This window comes from Megachile rotundata, chromosome 4, assembly GCF_050947335.1.
Source record: "Megachile rotundata isolate GNS110a chromosome 4, iyMegRotu1, whole genome shotgun sequence".
Taxonomy (NCBI): domain Eukaryota; kingdom Metazoa; phylum Arthropoda; class Insecta; order Hymenoptera; family Megachilidae; genus Megachile; species Megachile rotundata.
The window spans coordinates 1,082,122-1,099,126 of NC_134986.1; the positions used below are offsets into that span (position 1 = coordinate 1,082,122).

At 29.5% G+C, this 17,005-nt stretch overlaps 2 protein-coding genes across 7 annotated transcripts in view; one reads left to right on the forward strand and one right to left on the reverse strand.

Annotated features, from left to right (window-relative positions):
- LOC100883803 (SLIT-ROBO Rho GTPase-activating protein 1) overlaps nt 1–17,005 on the reverse strand; it is a 117,548-nt gene that overhangs the window by 72,612 nt on the left and 27,931 nt on the right. For 2 of the 6 annotated variants that reach the window (XM_012283127.2, XM_012283135.2), the window contains exon 1: nt 16,352–17,001. The exons of the other annotated variants lie outside the window; for them this stretch is intronic. In XM_012283127.2, coding sequence (XP_012138517.1) covers nt 16,352–16,427 — 76 coding nt within the window. In that variant the 5' untranslated portion in view covers nt 16,428–17,001. Of the gene's footprint in view, nt 1–16,351; nt 17,002–17,005 lie in introns of those variants that run through there. 6 annotated transcript variants of the gene reach the window in all.
- The window catches only part of LOC100883135 (intraflagellar transport protein 74 homolog), a 53,872-nt gene that overhangs the window by 3,392 nt on the left and 33,475 nt on the right, over nt 1–17,005 (forward strand). The gene's annotated exons all lie outside the window — the stretch shown is intronic.

Here is a 17,005-nt window from a genome sequence, read left to right on the forward strand (position 1 = left end):
AATATTATTTGGTGGTATGTTCCCTTTACATTACCAATACGACCGCTACGTATTAGGTCTAGCGGAAAGTTCTCTCCGTTTTAGAATGGTTAGGTTAATTCTAAAAACGGACAGAACTTTCCGGTAGACCTAATATTTCATATGGAAATATTCCATATACTGGAATGTGGGGCTCGCGTATCAAAACTAATTACATACCTAACCCGCGACTTGGACGGCCAGCGTTGACTTGCTGAAAAACTGCGTCAGTAGTTAGCAGGGCCAATAATGGCACGTTGCTCTGTGAGGTAAAGTCTTATACATTTTTACACAAGACTTGTTTATGTATAGTATTATTTCTTGACAATTTTCAAACTTTTAATAAGAATAACATATCCAGAAACGAATTGTTAGTTTTTTTGACGAATAAAAATGTATAATAGTACCATTTGCCCTGCGTTCGACGTGTATACACGTTTTTCCTTGATTTTAATTCCGCACCCTGTGGTGACCTTTTGAAAGTAAATTCCACCGTCAACTGGTTAACCGTAAATTTTTCCAAGTTGCTTTATTGTCGCAGTAAGGGCGATGACCTACCATTTGTGCACATGAATATTTTTTAAACTATTTTATTTCAACAAATAACAATAGCAATAATAACACAACACATACATATGTAGGTGTATGTTAATATTCACATAATTGTAAAAAAATATGGTGAAGTGTGACAAATTAGGAATTGGAGCATGTTCCATTCATCTGATTCTACATTGATGCTTAACTGTTATTGTCTGAACAAGGATAAAACATAATGCTTTCTCACTCGGCGGCGGACTTCTATCAAATTAGTGCGGATAAAAATTTGCTAATTTCGAAGCTCGAAACTGTTGCTTGTTTCGAGGCAATACTGTATTATGTACATGTTCCATTCATAAACTTTTACTAGTATTAAAAAGGGAAAGCATGTTATGTTCTGTCCTCGTCTAAAGAATAACATCGCTGCTCGACCGATTACTTTATAGTTTACCGCTACACCCAATCCCCTGTTTTTTTTACGCGATTGCCGTCATCGCGCTCGGTAACAAAGGCAAGCCGAATAGCATACCACCCTCAGAATAAGCAACTGGCCAGTCCCAACCGTGTTGCTTGTTTCAAGGCAATACTGTATAATTAATTAGTAAGAAAAACACCAAGAACGCACCAATTTTTCGTGATATTTTTCAATTTATTTAAAAAACTATGGGTCTAGGCGAAAATCTAACCATCGCACATGACAGAGTAGACATTTCTGCAGAAGAAAGCATCAAGCGAAGTTACAAAATCGCCTTTGCTTTCTTTTTATAAAAAAAATAGTTCAACAAAACACGCGCTGCTGTCAGTGATACTCAATGTTGGCGCAGCGCGGCAGTCGCCCTGCCTATTGTCTTGGAGTAACGAAATAATTATTTCGCGACTCCCGCGCCGCGCCAACATTGAGTACCACTGACAGGGCCCGTGGTTTGTTGAACTATTTTTTTTATAAAAAGAAAGCAAAGGCGATTTTGTAACTTCGCTTGATGCTTTCTTCTGCAGAAATGTCTACTCTGTCATGTGCGATGGTTAGATTTTCGCCTAGACCCATCGTTTTTTAAATAAATTGAAAAATATCAGAAAAAATTGGTGCGTTTTTGGTGTTTTTCTTATTTTGATCATCATTTAAACGTATTTAAATATTTACAATATAATAACAATTTATATAGTTTTATTCAGGATAATTCACAGATTCTTTTCGTGTAAAAAGCCACTGAATAGCTGCTACGGTAAAAGCACAAAAAATTTCCAAAGTTGAAAATTTGCAATTTTTTTAAAAATTAATTTTCTCCAAAACTGTACGTCCTAGAGAAAAACGGATTTCAGATTCGTATTCAGCTCGCAAAAATCTATAAGAATTTCATAGTAGCCGTTACGAAATCCAAAAAAAGTCAAAATTTATTGTACAGTGTTATCGTGGCAAAGCAACTGTTATCAGCAAAACCAAATCAAGAGCAAAATTCAGCGTGCACACTTATAGTTAGTAATAAGAATATTTTTTTATTTAAAATTATGTTATGCACATAATAAACGAAAATAGGGATAAAAATGAGAAACCATCGTATACGTATAACATAACCTATTCCCTTTCCACCTATGTTTTTTTTAGTTTGCTGACTAATAAATTTTAATTATTTCTACGTTTGCAAATCTCGACTCGAGTAATACTTGATTCTAGTAGGTTTTCATATGCCATTTATAAATTTGAAAACAGTTTTTTGTCACTTCCAGTTTCTAAATAATTTCAGTTTAAGGAAGAATGAAATTTTTAATTTTAAAATTTGATATACTTTAAAATTATGTAAGTACTTGTAATAGAAAAAGCGTTGATAAATTATGCTACATATAATGAACGTGTTTACATATTTATAGTATTACAAAAATGTATTATATTATTTGTCAAGAAAAATCATTTTCTACAAAAAATATTTTAACAAATTTAGCAACTGAAGCAATATTTTAAATTGAAAATTTTACGTCCTTTCTTAACAATGAATTATTTAAAGAATGAGAAAGAAAGAGGTCTCTCGGCTTACAATTAGTAAGCAGTATATATGAAAATCTACAAGAATCATTTATCAATTATTGTAAACAAAAATACGTGGCGATCGATGTGGAAAAAGAAATAATTCTAGTTGTATAATTATTAAAATTCTTCATACAATTAAACACGAAGAAGCAATTTTTCTGGATAAATCCTCCATTTTGAGAATTCAAATGGTGCTGAACAATATTTGAGGAGCAACCGATATGTGATTCAGTGACGGCAGATTTAGGAAGGAGGTGGCTATGGTAATTAACAAGTTAGTTGCCAATTACCACGGTATCGTTCGTGACACCGTCGCATGAGCAAACACGTCATGCGCAGAAGTTGATAGCTTTATTAAATTAAATTGTTTACAATTACGCCACCAGACGAAAAAGGAAACAGAAGGAAATGGACGATTTAAACGATTTTTACTGGATTATCAATTGTGTTTAGTTATCATTTTATATAAACATAGAAATCTAGCAATATTATTTATAACAAGAAGTTTCATTATAGAAATATTGATATATGTATTACCTTTTAAAGCTACTTATATATCAAGGCAATAGGAAGATAAAATTCCGAAAACAAATAAATTTCAAAGAGAGGTTTCAGGTATCCGTCGTGGTTTGCTCTGGTTTTCGTATATTTTCGAAAATTGAAAATTAAGAAGCATATATTTTGGTCCATTTCTATATTTCATGGTTTATATATAATACTTTATATACGTACATATGTATAATGATGCAACTTGTTTTAACGAAACCACTTGCAAACCAATAAATACACTAGTCAAAAGAATTAAGGGAACAGAAAAATTCCTTAAATTTTTAGGTCATATTCAAATTGCTCTGCCTCTGTTGAAATTCATCACAGAAGACATCCAGAATAGTCATTTTGAAGCTTCAGGTCTCTAGTTTTCGACCCTTTATCTCAAAAATTTTTTGAGCCTATTATCATTAATAAAACATACAAAAAATCGCGATGAAAAAAGTTTAGAATTTTTCTTCTTTTTTTTAAGGTTTGTACAGACGTAGAAAAATTTTGTTGATTAATGCCACTTCTAGACTGCCGTTCCCTGTTCCTTCCCCTATAATTTGCACGTCCATGAAGTTCGTTTCGATGATCGGTCGCAAAGTTCCGAGCTATCAAAGCCGAAATGACGCTTTTTCCTTTGATAGTCATTATCTCATGAACCCACCATCGAACAAAAATTAAGGACGGTTCCAGAAAGCAAAGAATATACCCTTTAAGATGGGTATATCAGTTTTTGGTTAAATAATTTTTTTTGATGCGTGATATTGATGTAAAGAAACGTCAAAAAACGGTGTTTTTTCCTCAAATTACAAAAGTTACGGTATCTTTATAAATAGGTATCGCAATGATTATGCCTAGGTTTTTTTTTAAGCTTATAGTGTCCATAAAAAGTATGCGAAGTTTCAAAATTTCCGATTCTTTGTTCCCTATGGCCTGATGGTTCAAACTTTGAAATTTGTACGAAAAGAGTTAAGGAAACGTCATTACTGCTCCTATCCGCGACTAATCCGTTTGTTGGCTAAAAAAATTTGTCTCTCTACATTTACCGATACTATTGATATCGGCAGAAAGTTTAAAAGAATTCACCAATTCAAAAATTCGGCAAAATTTGAGTGAATAAATCTGAAAAAAGTACATGTTACATATTAATAGAAATGTAAACTGATATATTATATATGTGCTGACTCGCGCACGTTTATTCAAAAGGAATTAACCTTAAGAATAATATTTTAATATGAGACCGAACGATTGACTCAGAAAATTTACTATAAGTCCGTAACGAATAGTTTTCGTAAAATTTCTAAGTCCGACTTAGATGACTTTGCTCAGGATTAACTTTGTGTCCGAAACGATTGGCACTACTCTGTTTATTTTTAAGTCCAACTCGGATGACTTGTATTTGAATTCTAACGATGCGTTTCGTCTTCGCTTCCCTGAAATGTCGGAAGTGCAAGGAGGCATGCTGATTGGTTCTCATTAGAAACGTTGATTTTCCAATCAACATGCCCCTTGACTTGGGCCCACCCTCTCTTGCGCTCTGAGCGCGCCCTTTTTGGAAGAGGGTTGGAAAAAATACCGATGAGTACGGGAGGATCTCGAAGGTCGACAACGCCGAGATTTTTCCCTCCAGGTGACACGTACGTTGTCCTAAAAAGTACCGCTAGGACGGAACCGAGGCCCATCCCCGGTGACCCTTCAGAAAAAACCCTGTTTATGACGGAGTAGTTATTGAAGACTAAATGAAACTTAAAAATTCTAAAGGAATTGTCCGAAAAAATGTAAAACTAAATTGCCGTCGATGGCTAAAAATCTGTCTTTCAAAAATAACTGTTGGACCCGGACCCATCATAGACTACCTACGAAATCCTCGCGTACTGTGTTCCGTCGCACGTTCGGAACAGTATATGTATATACATTTTTCAATAAGACTGTATTTAGAAAAGTGCCCTTAAATACATTTTTATCATGATATAATATTTGCAAATGATACAATATTAAAGAAGGAAATCACCCCTCAAATTTAATTACAATTATACAAAAAATTGATCAATAAAGCAAAATTCGAATAAAAAATTGTAAAGAAAAAATATGTTACGCATTAGTAGGTGAACAAGTTGACGCTTTTTAATCCTGTTTAACATTTGTTAGAAATAAAACTTTATCCCTTTTAAAACAGTATTTTGGAAGCGTGAAATTATTTGATTATTTCGGAACTCTACAAAATCATTACAAACAAAATATTCTCAAATTAAACCAAATAATGTTTTATTGAATCCTTTATGAAGTGCTGATTACCCTACGGAAAAGTTACATCCTCAAATAAAAATACTAGTAGGAACAAGTTGGACACAGGGTGTCTCCATTGATATTTACATCTTCATATCATTATAGATTTATGTCATTATTATTACCGGTAGCCGAAAACGTTTCAAATAAAGGTGGAATGGTTTCAAGAGGATATACATATTCTGATATTATTAATCTTTTTAGGTAAACGTTTAAAGGTCATGGAAATCAACTACATTGTTTTAAACTTTGGTTAATACATTAGTCAATGTAGCTGGATATTGTGCATAAAAGAATAGTAAACCATCATACGTAGACTGAAATGTTAGCTTTATTTACAGAAAAATTTCTGTCTCTGCAGACCTACAATATTTATGATTTTATCAATTTGTTGTAATCTAGATTATCGTTATATTGGACTAGGCACATTATATTAAACAACCAGATAATCTCATGTTGATAAAATACCTGTTTCAATAAGCTGCGATTTCATATTTGCTAAAATAGAACTATTTTTGCTAGGGCTTTATTTTTACTAGATTATAATACTTTTTATATTTATTCATTCTTTGTCAAACAAACCTGTCCTTTTCTAATAAAATAAAAGTTGTTACGTATAACACGTACTCGGTAAAATACACGTCCCTGCCAGTGATACTCAATGTTGGCGCGGTGCTGGTGATCGCCTACCTACTGTCTTGACGTAACGGAATAACTGAATGGCGCAACGCGTCACGTTGAGTACCTCTAGTAGCGATGAATGTTTTTCCGAACTATTTCCCTTATAAGATGTGATTTCGTAAGTTCGCTTGATATTTTCTGCAGCAAAAATGTTTGCTCAATAACCTACAATTTAAATTCTTGCCTAGACCCATAGTTTTTTAAATAAATTGAAAAATTTCAGCAAAAATTTGTACGCTTTTGGTGTCTTTCTTACTTTCATTATTATTTAAACATATTTACTTAAATGTTTACAATGTAACAATTTACATCCTTTTTCAAACAAGATACTTGACTTTCTTCTTGGACACGCTCTCTTTTTACTTCTGTTGATCACGTCACCGACACAAATTTTCTCTGACCTAAATTTAATTTTTTCTTAAATATTAAACAGTTCATTTATTTACCACATTTTGAAATTTTAAAATGTTCGCAACATTTTAATTTTTATTTATCTTTAGGAAGATATTCGTTAAAGAGAAATATGCATCATTTAATACGATTTCTGAGAAAAGAGCATATAAGTAGGTCAATATAACATGTGTAAGTACATCTACTCTTTTCCCATCCAATTTTACATATACATTTATATATACACAAATATATATGTATAAACGTTGAATCGACTAAAAACAGATTAAAATACATATATTTATACGATCAAGGACAAATATAACTTTCTCATGAAATTTAACAAAGTTTGAAATTTAGGGATTTAAAAATTTAGGAATACAGAAATTCATAATTCTCGAAATTTCGAAAATTTGCGAATTTTCGAATTTAGAAACGTAAAAATGTGGAAATTTTAAAATATGGCAAGTTAAGATTTGTGAATTGAGATTTGAAGATTTAGAAATTTATGATTTAAAAAATTTGACAATTTTAAATGTTGAAAGTTTTAACATCTAAAAATTTGCAAATGAAAACTGGAAAATATGCAAATTTTGTTTGGGAAATTTTGAAATATAATGATCTGGAAATTTAGAAATTTAACAAATTGAAAGAATAACTTAAAGAACTTGAGAATTTGGAATTTGGGGAATGTAGGAATTTAGGAATTGGAGATTTACAAAGTTGGAAATAGTTTACCATTCCTATACATATACATAGATTACCAAATTCCGAAAAATTCCGGAAACTAAATGATTTGTTACGATACTTTTATTAAAATCTGCGTATATTTATCAAAATATAAAATTAATGTGTATATTATTATGCTGTATCGTTTGTTTATTTATTTTTAAACTTCATTTTTAATTTCAAATTAAGCGTATGGTATACACCAGTAAGTTTAGTGTTAATTAACTGCGCAACAAAAATAAATTGACGCATATAAAATTTAATAAATAAAATTATTTGAATTAATATAATATTTCAACGTACTAGGTTATTGTACATGATCTTGTATTTTATTAACTTGAAACGTAAATTTGGTCTCAACTCAAAATTTATTCTAAAAGGTGTAACATTCATCAATGTCAGTATGACGACATTTTCTTACATGACAAAATTAGTTTTGCGAATACAAAGCAGTATCAAATAATGTAGAATTTTAAATCGATTTTATTGCTTTAATTGGTACATAATCACAACAGAAATGATTTCCTATTAAAGCTAAGTGATAGGAGTTGTTTAAAAGGTAAAATGTAAATGACCAGAATTAATTTAAGTAGTACAAATTAGTACAAATTCGATACTAAATGTTCTGTGTGCTTTGTTCTTTTAATTTTTGTTAATTTTGACGTTGGATCCTACTAACGCAAATGAAGCTGAAAGCGCCAAGATTTTTTTAAAACATCACGAGTTACAAAATTACTTTTTGTGGGATAAATTAGCACGCAATAACTACTAAAGTTAAAGTTAAAAATTTTTTTAAATACGTATACGAAAATTTATCTATAACAAGAAAGATAGCGATTTTGTACATTTGTTTGTTTGTTAAATTAACAATTACTGGTTATTATAATCTAATAAACATAACTTTTAGCATCATTAACGTTATTTAATTTGTAACATAGCAAATGATAGGAATGAATAACCTGTTAATGAAATGTAATCTTAATATCTTCGGCATAATTTACAGAGGAGTAAAACGTCTTTAGCAAGTGATCAATTGTTTTAATCGGTACTAAAATAGGTCGACGTTAAAGTAAATATTTTAATTTGCTCATTTGCATATTAACTTTATAGTTTTGTGTCAATTTTATGAACATTTGGAGTTTCGTTTCTACTTTCATTTGCTTACTGGACTGTACTACATCTGTGACGTCTGCCACCGCTCTATTTCATAGATTCAATGTGTTAAAATCACCTTTTGTTATTGATTAGTATTCTTTATTATGTTGCTACTTACGTACATTCTGATTGTACTTACAAGTAATTTCGTTACACTGTATACATATTAATGCACCAACAATGTCATGCATGACAATGACTAGACTGCGCATGTTTATGCATTTATGATATATCGAAATCTGCGAAGTAGTAAAGACCCGACAGATTAAATTGATTTATGTATATTTGACACATTTTTATATATCATAAATGAAAAACTTTTTCAGTAAAATGCAAAAAATCCCTCAGTGAAATATATAATAATACTCTGCATTTATAGTGTTTTATATCTAATACTATTTTACAACTTTTGTTCACATATGTTTGCTAAAAAAATTTCTGGGTAAAAAATAATAAATAAATCTTTTTATAGATGAAAAATACGTTACATAATTTAAAACGTTAAGTACTTAAAGATTACATAAAATAACCAAATTTTTGTGATGAGAGATTGTTTTTATTTACTAAAAACGATGTAGTAAATAAATAAATGCTATCAAAACATTTGTTATCAAAGGAAAACTATAACAATCGTTTTAAATTTTCATAAATATTTAAAAGTTAAAAAAAAACCAGAAACAAAAAAAGTTTTTAATGTGATCATATAATACCATAAACGAGATCGAAAAAATGTAATTAGGATGACATTGGAAGCAAGATGGAGGGAGAATCTTCATGCACGAATCACACACAAATTGATATGCAGTGCAATGTTTCTCTATCAGCTTCCTTCCTGTACGAATTGAAGGGAAGCGTTAAATGGTTATTGCGTCGTCGCTTCAGTTCGCTTTTCGTTATCTCAATTCTGAAGCACACCGACGAACTGTAATTGTGTCGAAGTTCATGTATATGTGACCAACTAGAAACAGTGCTGTAACAGAAGACCAAAACATAGTACGATGGCTTCTGAATAGTTTCGCGAAGAAAATTGCTCATTATGGTACCTGCATCAATTAGTCTGTGATTAAGGGAAATCATTGATCCATAAAATAACTATTAAATTACTTAACTTTGATTTTGTCCGCAAAAATCTATACTGATTTCCTTTGTTAAATATTTAAGTATTAAACATGTGGTCAAATGTGGTCAAAACCGATTCAGATAAAATTTTATTAACAAATTCTTTTTAGATAAAAAATATCCAAGGAAAGTACTTCCTGATAACTCAAAAAATACATTCAACATTTTTTCATTATACATATATGTATATGGACTTGCAACGTGGTGAATACGAACCTATCCTATTTTCAATGTTTTACTTAAATCAAAGTACAGCAAAGGCCGCGAACAATGTAAACAACATGCACTGTAAACGTCACGTCCTCTAGTCTACATTAAAATAAATGTCATAGAAATAATAGACATTAATAAGTATGGGAAAAATAAAAATATATTAGAAATATCTTGTTTTGTATCGTTTTGTATGCTTTCGTATCGTTTTTACCTACAACAAATTTATTATTATATTGAACAAAATTTATATTTCGTTTAAAAATTTTGGAAAAAATATTTTCTTATCCTTATTATGTACTAATGTTGTTCTTGGAACTGCGAATCTATCCGTGTATCCTTCCTCTCCCATATTATTAGCAAGCTTGTTTAGAATTGTATGCTTCTAATTAATATGGTACGTACTCTATGCTACACTACCTCACAACAATATTTTCTTTTTTTTTAATTTCGTTGGTCTAATTAGTGGCATAAATAAAAAGGACTTAATTATAAAAATAAAATATACGAATATTAAATTACGGAACAAAATTTTATCGCGAATGTAGTACATATTAAATTTTATAAAGCGTACTATAATATTAGCTAAATCATTACATAATACATTATTGAAACAAATATAAAATACAACATGTAAAATTATTATATAAAATTATTACAATAATACAGTTATACTGTTGAAATGATAAACGAGTATATTGATATTGAATAATATTTCATTTTTATATATAAAAAATATTAAACCTTTAACATCACTATTCATTTTATTAAATTAAATCGTTTTATAAAATAATTTGGAGAATATATGAATAAATAGATGCCTCAAGATGAAATAATTCCTTACTGTCCTACGGCCATTAATAATATAATCTCACAATACCGATCTGTAACGGTTTCTTGTCACGTATTGTTATTTGTCAGTCGAAGTATGTTGTATACTAGGGCTCCCTCTGTTATCCATAAAAGTTACGTCTTATCTGAGGCAATATGTTCTTTAATGATGTATTACATGCTGTGTAACTTTTGTTAGACACGGTTTAATATGAGCATTGTTTTATTCGTGAATTTAATCATAATTCTCTTTATTTTGAATTCTGTGTATGATATTTTTTATTCGCTGGTTATTCCAATAAATATATACAACTCTAAATTTAAAAGTTGTAAATACATACATTTTACAAGTCCGCATCTAATAACAAATTGTTTAATTTTTAAACAACATCAAAAAATACTTGTATCTGAGATTATATGCATAAATGTTTCAAATTAATCGAAGTTGGTGATAAATAAAAACTATTTGAAATGTATATCTTAAAACAAATGAATAAAAGTAATGCTTTTACTAAAAAGAAATTTTACTTTCTGCAACGTTTTATTCACCAAGGAGTCACTAATGCAACCGTTAGTTTCACGTATCGCAATAATAAAAATTAACATCGAATTTTAATTTTATTTATGTGCTTCCCCATGTCAAAGTTAAATTGCAAAAATGAAATAGAATAAGGTAACTGACTCAGTGATCAAATGATTAAAGAAGCAATTAAGATAACTGCAAGTTTTTTTATATTTAAATCATATAAAATTATAATAAAATGCGTTTATCCGAAAAGGTACAATTCCTGCTTTGAGATAAAATAATAAGAATCTGCATTTCAGAGAAAACAAGATTTTAAATTAATTAAAATCTGAAAATGTTCATACGACTCACTAACTGAATAGTTCTAATACCATGTTCTAGTTATTAATTATTATTGTTCCAAATATTGAACTCTATTAATTTAATTATTTTCATTATTTCGTACAAAAAAAGGCAAAATAGTAATGTTTTAGTAATTCACTTCATTTATTGTAATAGGATTTTTTTTCCTGGATTAGTTTTGGCACATAAAATTTTTCGCTGGCAATTAGTAATAAACTGTCTGTTCTTAAATAGTGTTATTGCTGTACGAACGTCTTTTTTTGTGCCATTTTTTTCCTCCTGCTTTTTCTTCGGCATTCTAATAAATTTATGATGGTTTATGAATTCATGATTTATGACTTCATAATGCAAGAAAAATGATTAAAGGTATGTTATACAATTTTAGGTCATGTCGATATTATGAAGAAGTTAAGAATAAATAAAATTATATTTCTGTATATTCATCATTAACATAAATGTACAGAATACAAAACATACTTATTTTAATGAAATAAATATTAACAATATAATAGAATCACTAAAACTGATTCATTCAACAATCCGGTCTCATGCGAAATCGTGTGTCTGTAGATGACATTTAATACTAAACCTACCGAAGTATAATGCACTTTATACTTTAAAGTTATAAATGGAACTAAAAAATAAATAAGCAAACGATAAGACATAATACACATCAATTTTTTTATACTTACGAAAATTAGTATACATTTCAAAAAAACTACCTTAACGAATTTCATAATTTAAAATAAAACGTTTATAAAGCGTTCAGTTAACTGTTTCGATAGTTTTAGTATTAATGAATTGTCAACACTATGTCAACATTACTGAAAACATAATATTTAATTTGAATATGTAGACAAAACGAATAAGAAATTAAATTAATTTAAATTCCCTACTATTTAATAAATTCAGAACAACTTTTTTTTTTATATATAAAATCATAGAACATTAAATAATTAGAACTTTAACAAAGCTACTCCCTTATTTTGCTTGTACTATTATAAAACGAATTTAAGAATATTAAAACCTGGAGTATTAAGAATTAGAAAGTTACAAATATATCCATGCAAAGCTAAAACAGTTTACTACTATATTTTGATTAGTAGAAATGTTTAAAGTAAACAGAAATATTATTAACGAAATTCCCACTCGACTATTAATTACGTGTACTCATTTGGGCACTAGGATATTTACCTAAATACCTTGAATAAAAATGAAAAATTACAGTAACTTAAAATTTTGACGAGTTAATGGTTCAAACAGATTACACAACTGCAAACGATCAGAAAGCCACATGGAACCCCGATTTTCCGTGCGACATGTTACTCGGGCCTTCACGAGCGTCTCAACCGGAAACTAGTTTGCTCACAGTTCGTAACGCCATATGGTAGGAACGAATTCGTTCACTAAACAGATATAATGTACAACACGTAACTCTGCTCGGAAACAGTGGCGTCACGGAAGCGTGACTTTAATCGTTTAAAGTTTAGAGTTTGGGAAATTCAAACTTTTGTGAAACTTAGAAGAATGTAGATTCGGCCGCGCCTCCTCCTCGAGTATTTCACCGTGATGCTTTGCAACGAAATCATTAAAACTAAATCATAATGGTTGACTCCGAGCCTTAAATAATAAGGAAAACTAAAGTAATAGTAAAACAAAATGCTGACGATGTCAGTAAATAAATAAATGTATGCATATACACAGTAAAAGATAATTTTAATTTTTTACAATTACATTATAAGTTGACCAATCATTGTACAATTTAAAAAATAATAAACAACCGTTGAATATATTTCTTAAAAAACAGAGATCATCGGAGAAAGTGCTGTTTATAACGGAATAAATTTTTCATCGGCACTGCACATAATCGCATCATAATCATTAATATTTAATGCATTTTTTTAGTGGAAACATTACGAGAAATATAAATAAAATAAACTATTTTGTATATTATAAACTTCAAAGAATTAGAAGAATTAATATATTTAATACTACATACTAACATGTGTATATTACACAAATTTAAATGTTACACACATTATTATGCGTATATAATAAACTATCTTCATGTTCTAAATACAATTTAAAACACTTCTCCACGAAAACATTGAAATATTTATAAAAAGGAATCAATTCCGATTTCAATTATTTTTTAATACGTTGCTAAGTCCATCAGTCTTAGTAGTATTGTGAACATTTCATTTGAGTTCGCAGTTTTTTAGAAAATTATTGTCAAAAAATGTTTACCCAAAAGTACATAATTTTTTAAACACCGTTTGAATTTAATATAGTGCGCTTTAATGACATTTCTTTATTTATGCGCAATAACTCGTATAGCTTATCTTTGTGTACTATTTTTCATGAAATCTATGCTCACAATTTTTATGATTACGTCCTGTGCATTTGATTTTTATCTTACTTAAAAATATATTTGTATTAGACTAGATTTTTTTTAATAAGGCTCCTTCTTCAGTCCACCCATGTATTATACAAAGTCTTCATTAAAACCTTTTCAACACTATTATAGGGCGGTAGCCTTGACAACGTATTAAAGAATTACTGAAATTGGAAATGATTCCGCTTTTATAAATATTGATAGAATAAGATGTTCTAATTACGAACGAATAAAAAGTACGTTATAAACAAAATTTGTATTTTTTCTAATATTTTGTAAAATATATAGTTGTTGGAACAATACTTCAAAAACTGAATTTATCACAAAAAAGGGGTAATAACTTTGAACAATCAAAATTTAACACAGAAAAATAATGTACACAGGTACATGTATATTCGACGTTAAAATACGTAAGAATTTTAATAACGCTAATATGTTTGTTGTTATCAATTCATTGGGTTTCACCAAGATGTATACGTATATGTATACGATAGAAATTAAAAACAACAATGTACAACATTAAGCATAACTGCTTGTTTCTTATAATCATAAATAATAAACTACTTTTGTTCAGTGCAAATCAAATACCTTCCCAACGCGTAATTCTAACAATAATACAACCGTTCACATCGTTAAAACAGTAAATTCACGGCATAATTATTTTTCAATTAACTCGCCAAAGTAAGGATAAGCAAGAAGGAAAATAAACTGTATTCAATCTAACAATTAAATCGACACAAAAAGTAACTTAAGGAATCAAGAATGTCGTTTACAGTACATTCAACTCTAGAAAAGTTGCGCAAAGATCATGAGAACGCCACCCTTAACACGGCTTAAATTAATAACGCATCATACGTGTTTTATTTTATTTATTTAACTATACCTATAGCACGTCACACAGTGATGAAATGTTTCAAATATACGGCAAAATATCAGTCAAATAGTTTTTATCAATAAAAATAATAATCTTAACTCGAAAGCGATGATAAAGTAAGGTCTATTAAAACTTTGTAATATGTGAATATGTAAATATGTAAATTTTTAAATAAGGTAATCAATATGACACAATATACCTCACAGTACCATCTATTTTGCTGATGTTTTCAATTTATCTGTTTGTAAGGTTCTACTACATTTTCTGCGTAACCACGTGATTACCGTATTATTTAATAGTGGTATTACCACTTTTTTGATTCTACGAAAATTGATTTTTAATCAAATTTCTGATTTACAGTAAATTAATATTATATTAATAATTAGACGAAAATTATTGCTTATATTCCTCATATTATATTACTCATATTAAATCCTGCAGCTAACACAATAGTCAGTGTTATGTTGCTACGTTAGAAAAACTTACTTGCTCTTATTTTCTGTTGCTAACAAATAGATTTACTAATTAGAAATAAATTATTCATGAAACATTTTCTCCCACACTCGGTCCTACATACGCTATATAGGAAAATGTGTAAGAATTAAAGCTGATTTAAGGACAGAGTAAAAAATTATTAACTTACATGTTACAATCGATAAAACAAAATTTTGCTGTTTAATGATAGTTTTATTATAAAAATGTCACAGATGTGTTTAATAAATTTACATTAATAATTTAAAAGTAAGTCACAGTTAATTTTTAGAGCTGGACAGATCTCACGCTTAGAAACTGCCATACTTTTACCGATATTTAAAAAAAATGTAAATGACATCTGAAGCAAAGAAATATATAATTAGTTATTTTCAATTACATATGTTTAATAATTTTAGTTTAGGTATCGCATACTCTAAGAACGACTCTGATTCAAACAAAACACTATTTTTTCTATTCAAAGAAGTTATCCTTCAAAAACGCATTGCTGAAACTAAAATTGCTATTATTGATTTTCATTACAAAGTAAAACGAGTTACCTTTTGTTGTAACTTTTATCAGTATTGTGTTATTTGGTAATTAACAATTAATTTAAATGTCGTTTATTTATATTTCACATATTTATATTCCGCTTAATTTTGAATCTTATGTCGAATAAACATACTTAAAGATTTTTCTTTCTTTTCTTGTCAACGTTGTATAGCTTTTCGCGCATTCCGAGTAACACGAAGAGAGAAATTCTATACATTTAAACGAATGTTCACACGACTCTACATCAACCAGTGGCATTAGATGTCCTAACCTATCTAGAATTTCCAATATTGTATAACGCGTACACATTGTGTGAACACGATATACGCACAAAAACGAAAGAATGTGATGCATAGAAAGAAGTTTAGGGAACAAAAAACGTACGATGGTGATTTAAAATGAAAACGAGAAAATGAAGTCGACATAAGCAACATGAAACGAACAGAGCAAAGCGACAATTATCTAAACACAACGAATTTTAATAATTAACTAACTTGAGAGACTAGTGGCACTGACTCACGGTTTTGAATTATACATACAACTAACCACCGAAATTTTACTGAATTGATTACCATATGAAAAAAATGATATTGCTTCTTTTACGTTTAAATTTTATAGTCCTCAACTACTTCAGATGCAATGAAAAAAAATGTATTTGCATCTAATGAACCATACCTGGAAATACGTCCTTGGTGTCAGGATTATAAGGATGAATCCATCCGTTCCTTTGCTGAATAATACACTGGAACATGTTGCTGGCCTATACGTAGATTTCGATTCGCGTTGATCGGCTATAGCGAACGACCGAACAAGAGAAGGAGGAGGAAGAGAGATAGATAGAGAGAGAAAGAATAACGTCGAAAAAAAAGAAAGATGAGGAAATAGGATGAAAAAAGATATGAGATCCGTTATAGTTGGCAAGCTTTTTCAATGGGCCAACTTTCCTCCCTTTGTTCCTTTTAAGAATATCCCTAGAGCACTCGAATTGTTCGCGACATCAATTCAGTGAATCGATTTCTTTATCGATTATCGACTAATCTTATCGAATTGTAAAATCTATAACAAGCAAACGGCTATGCGCAATTTCTTGATAATGTTTTCAGTTTTCGGTTCTTTTCTAGAACATAATCGTTATTTTACTTCTTTCTCACTAATCAAAAAATCGATTCGGATCACAGAAGTAACCGACATCGATTCCAGCTATCATAACGCCGATGGCAGTTGTACGTGCAATATCGCATTTCGAAAATATTTCTTCAGTTATTTGTCGATTACGTTCCATCGAAGTACATCGAGATATTTGGCAATTTTTATTGCATAACGAAACTC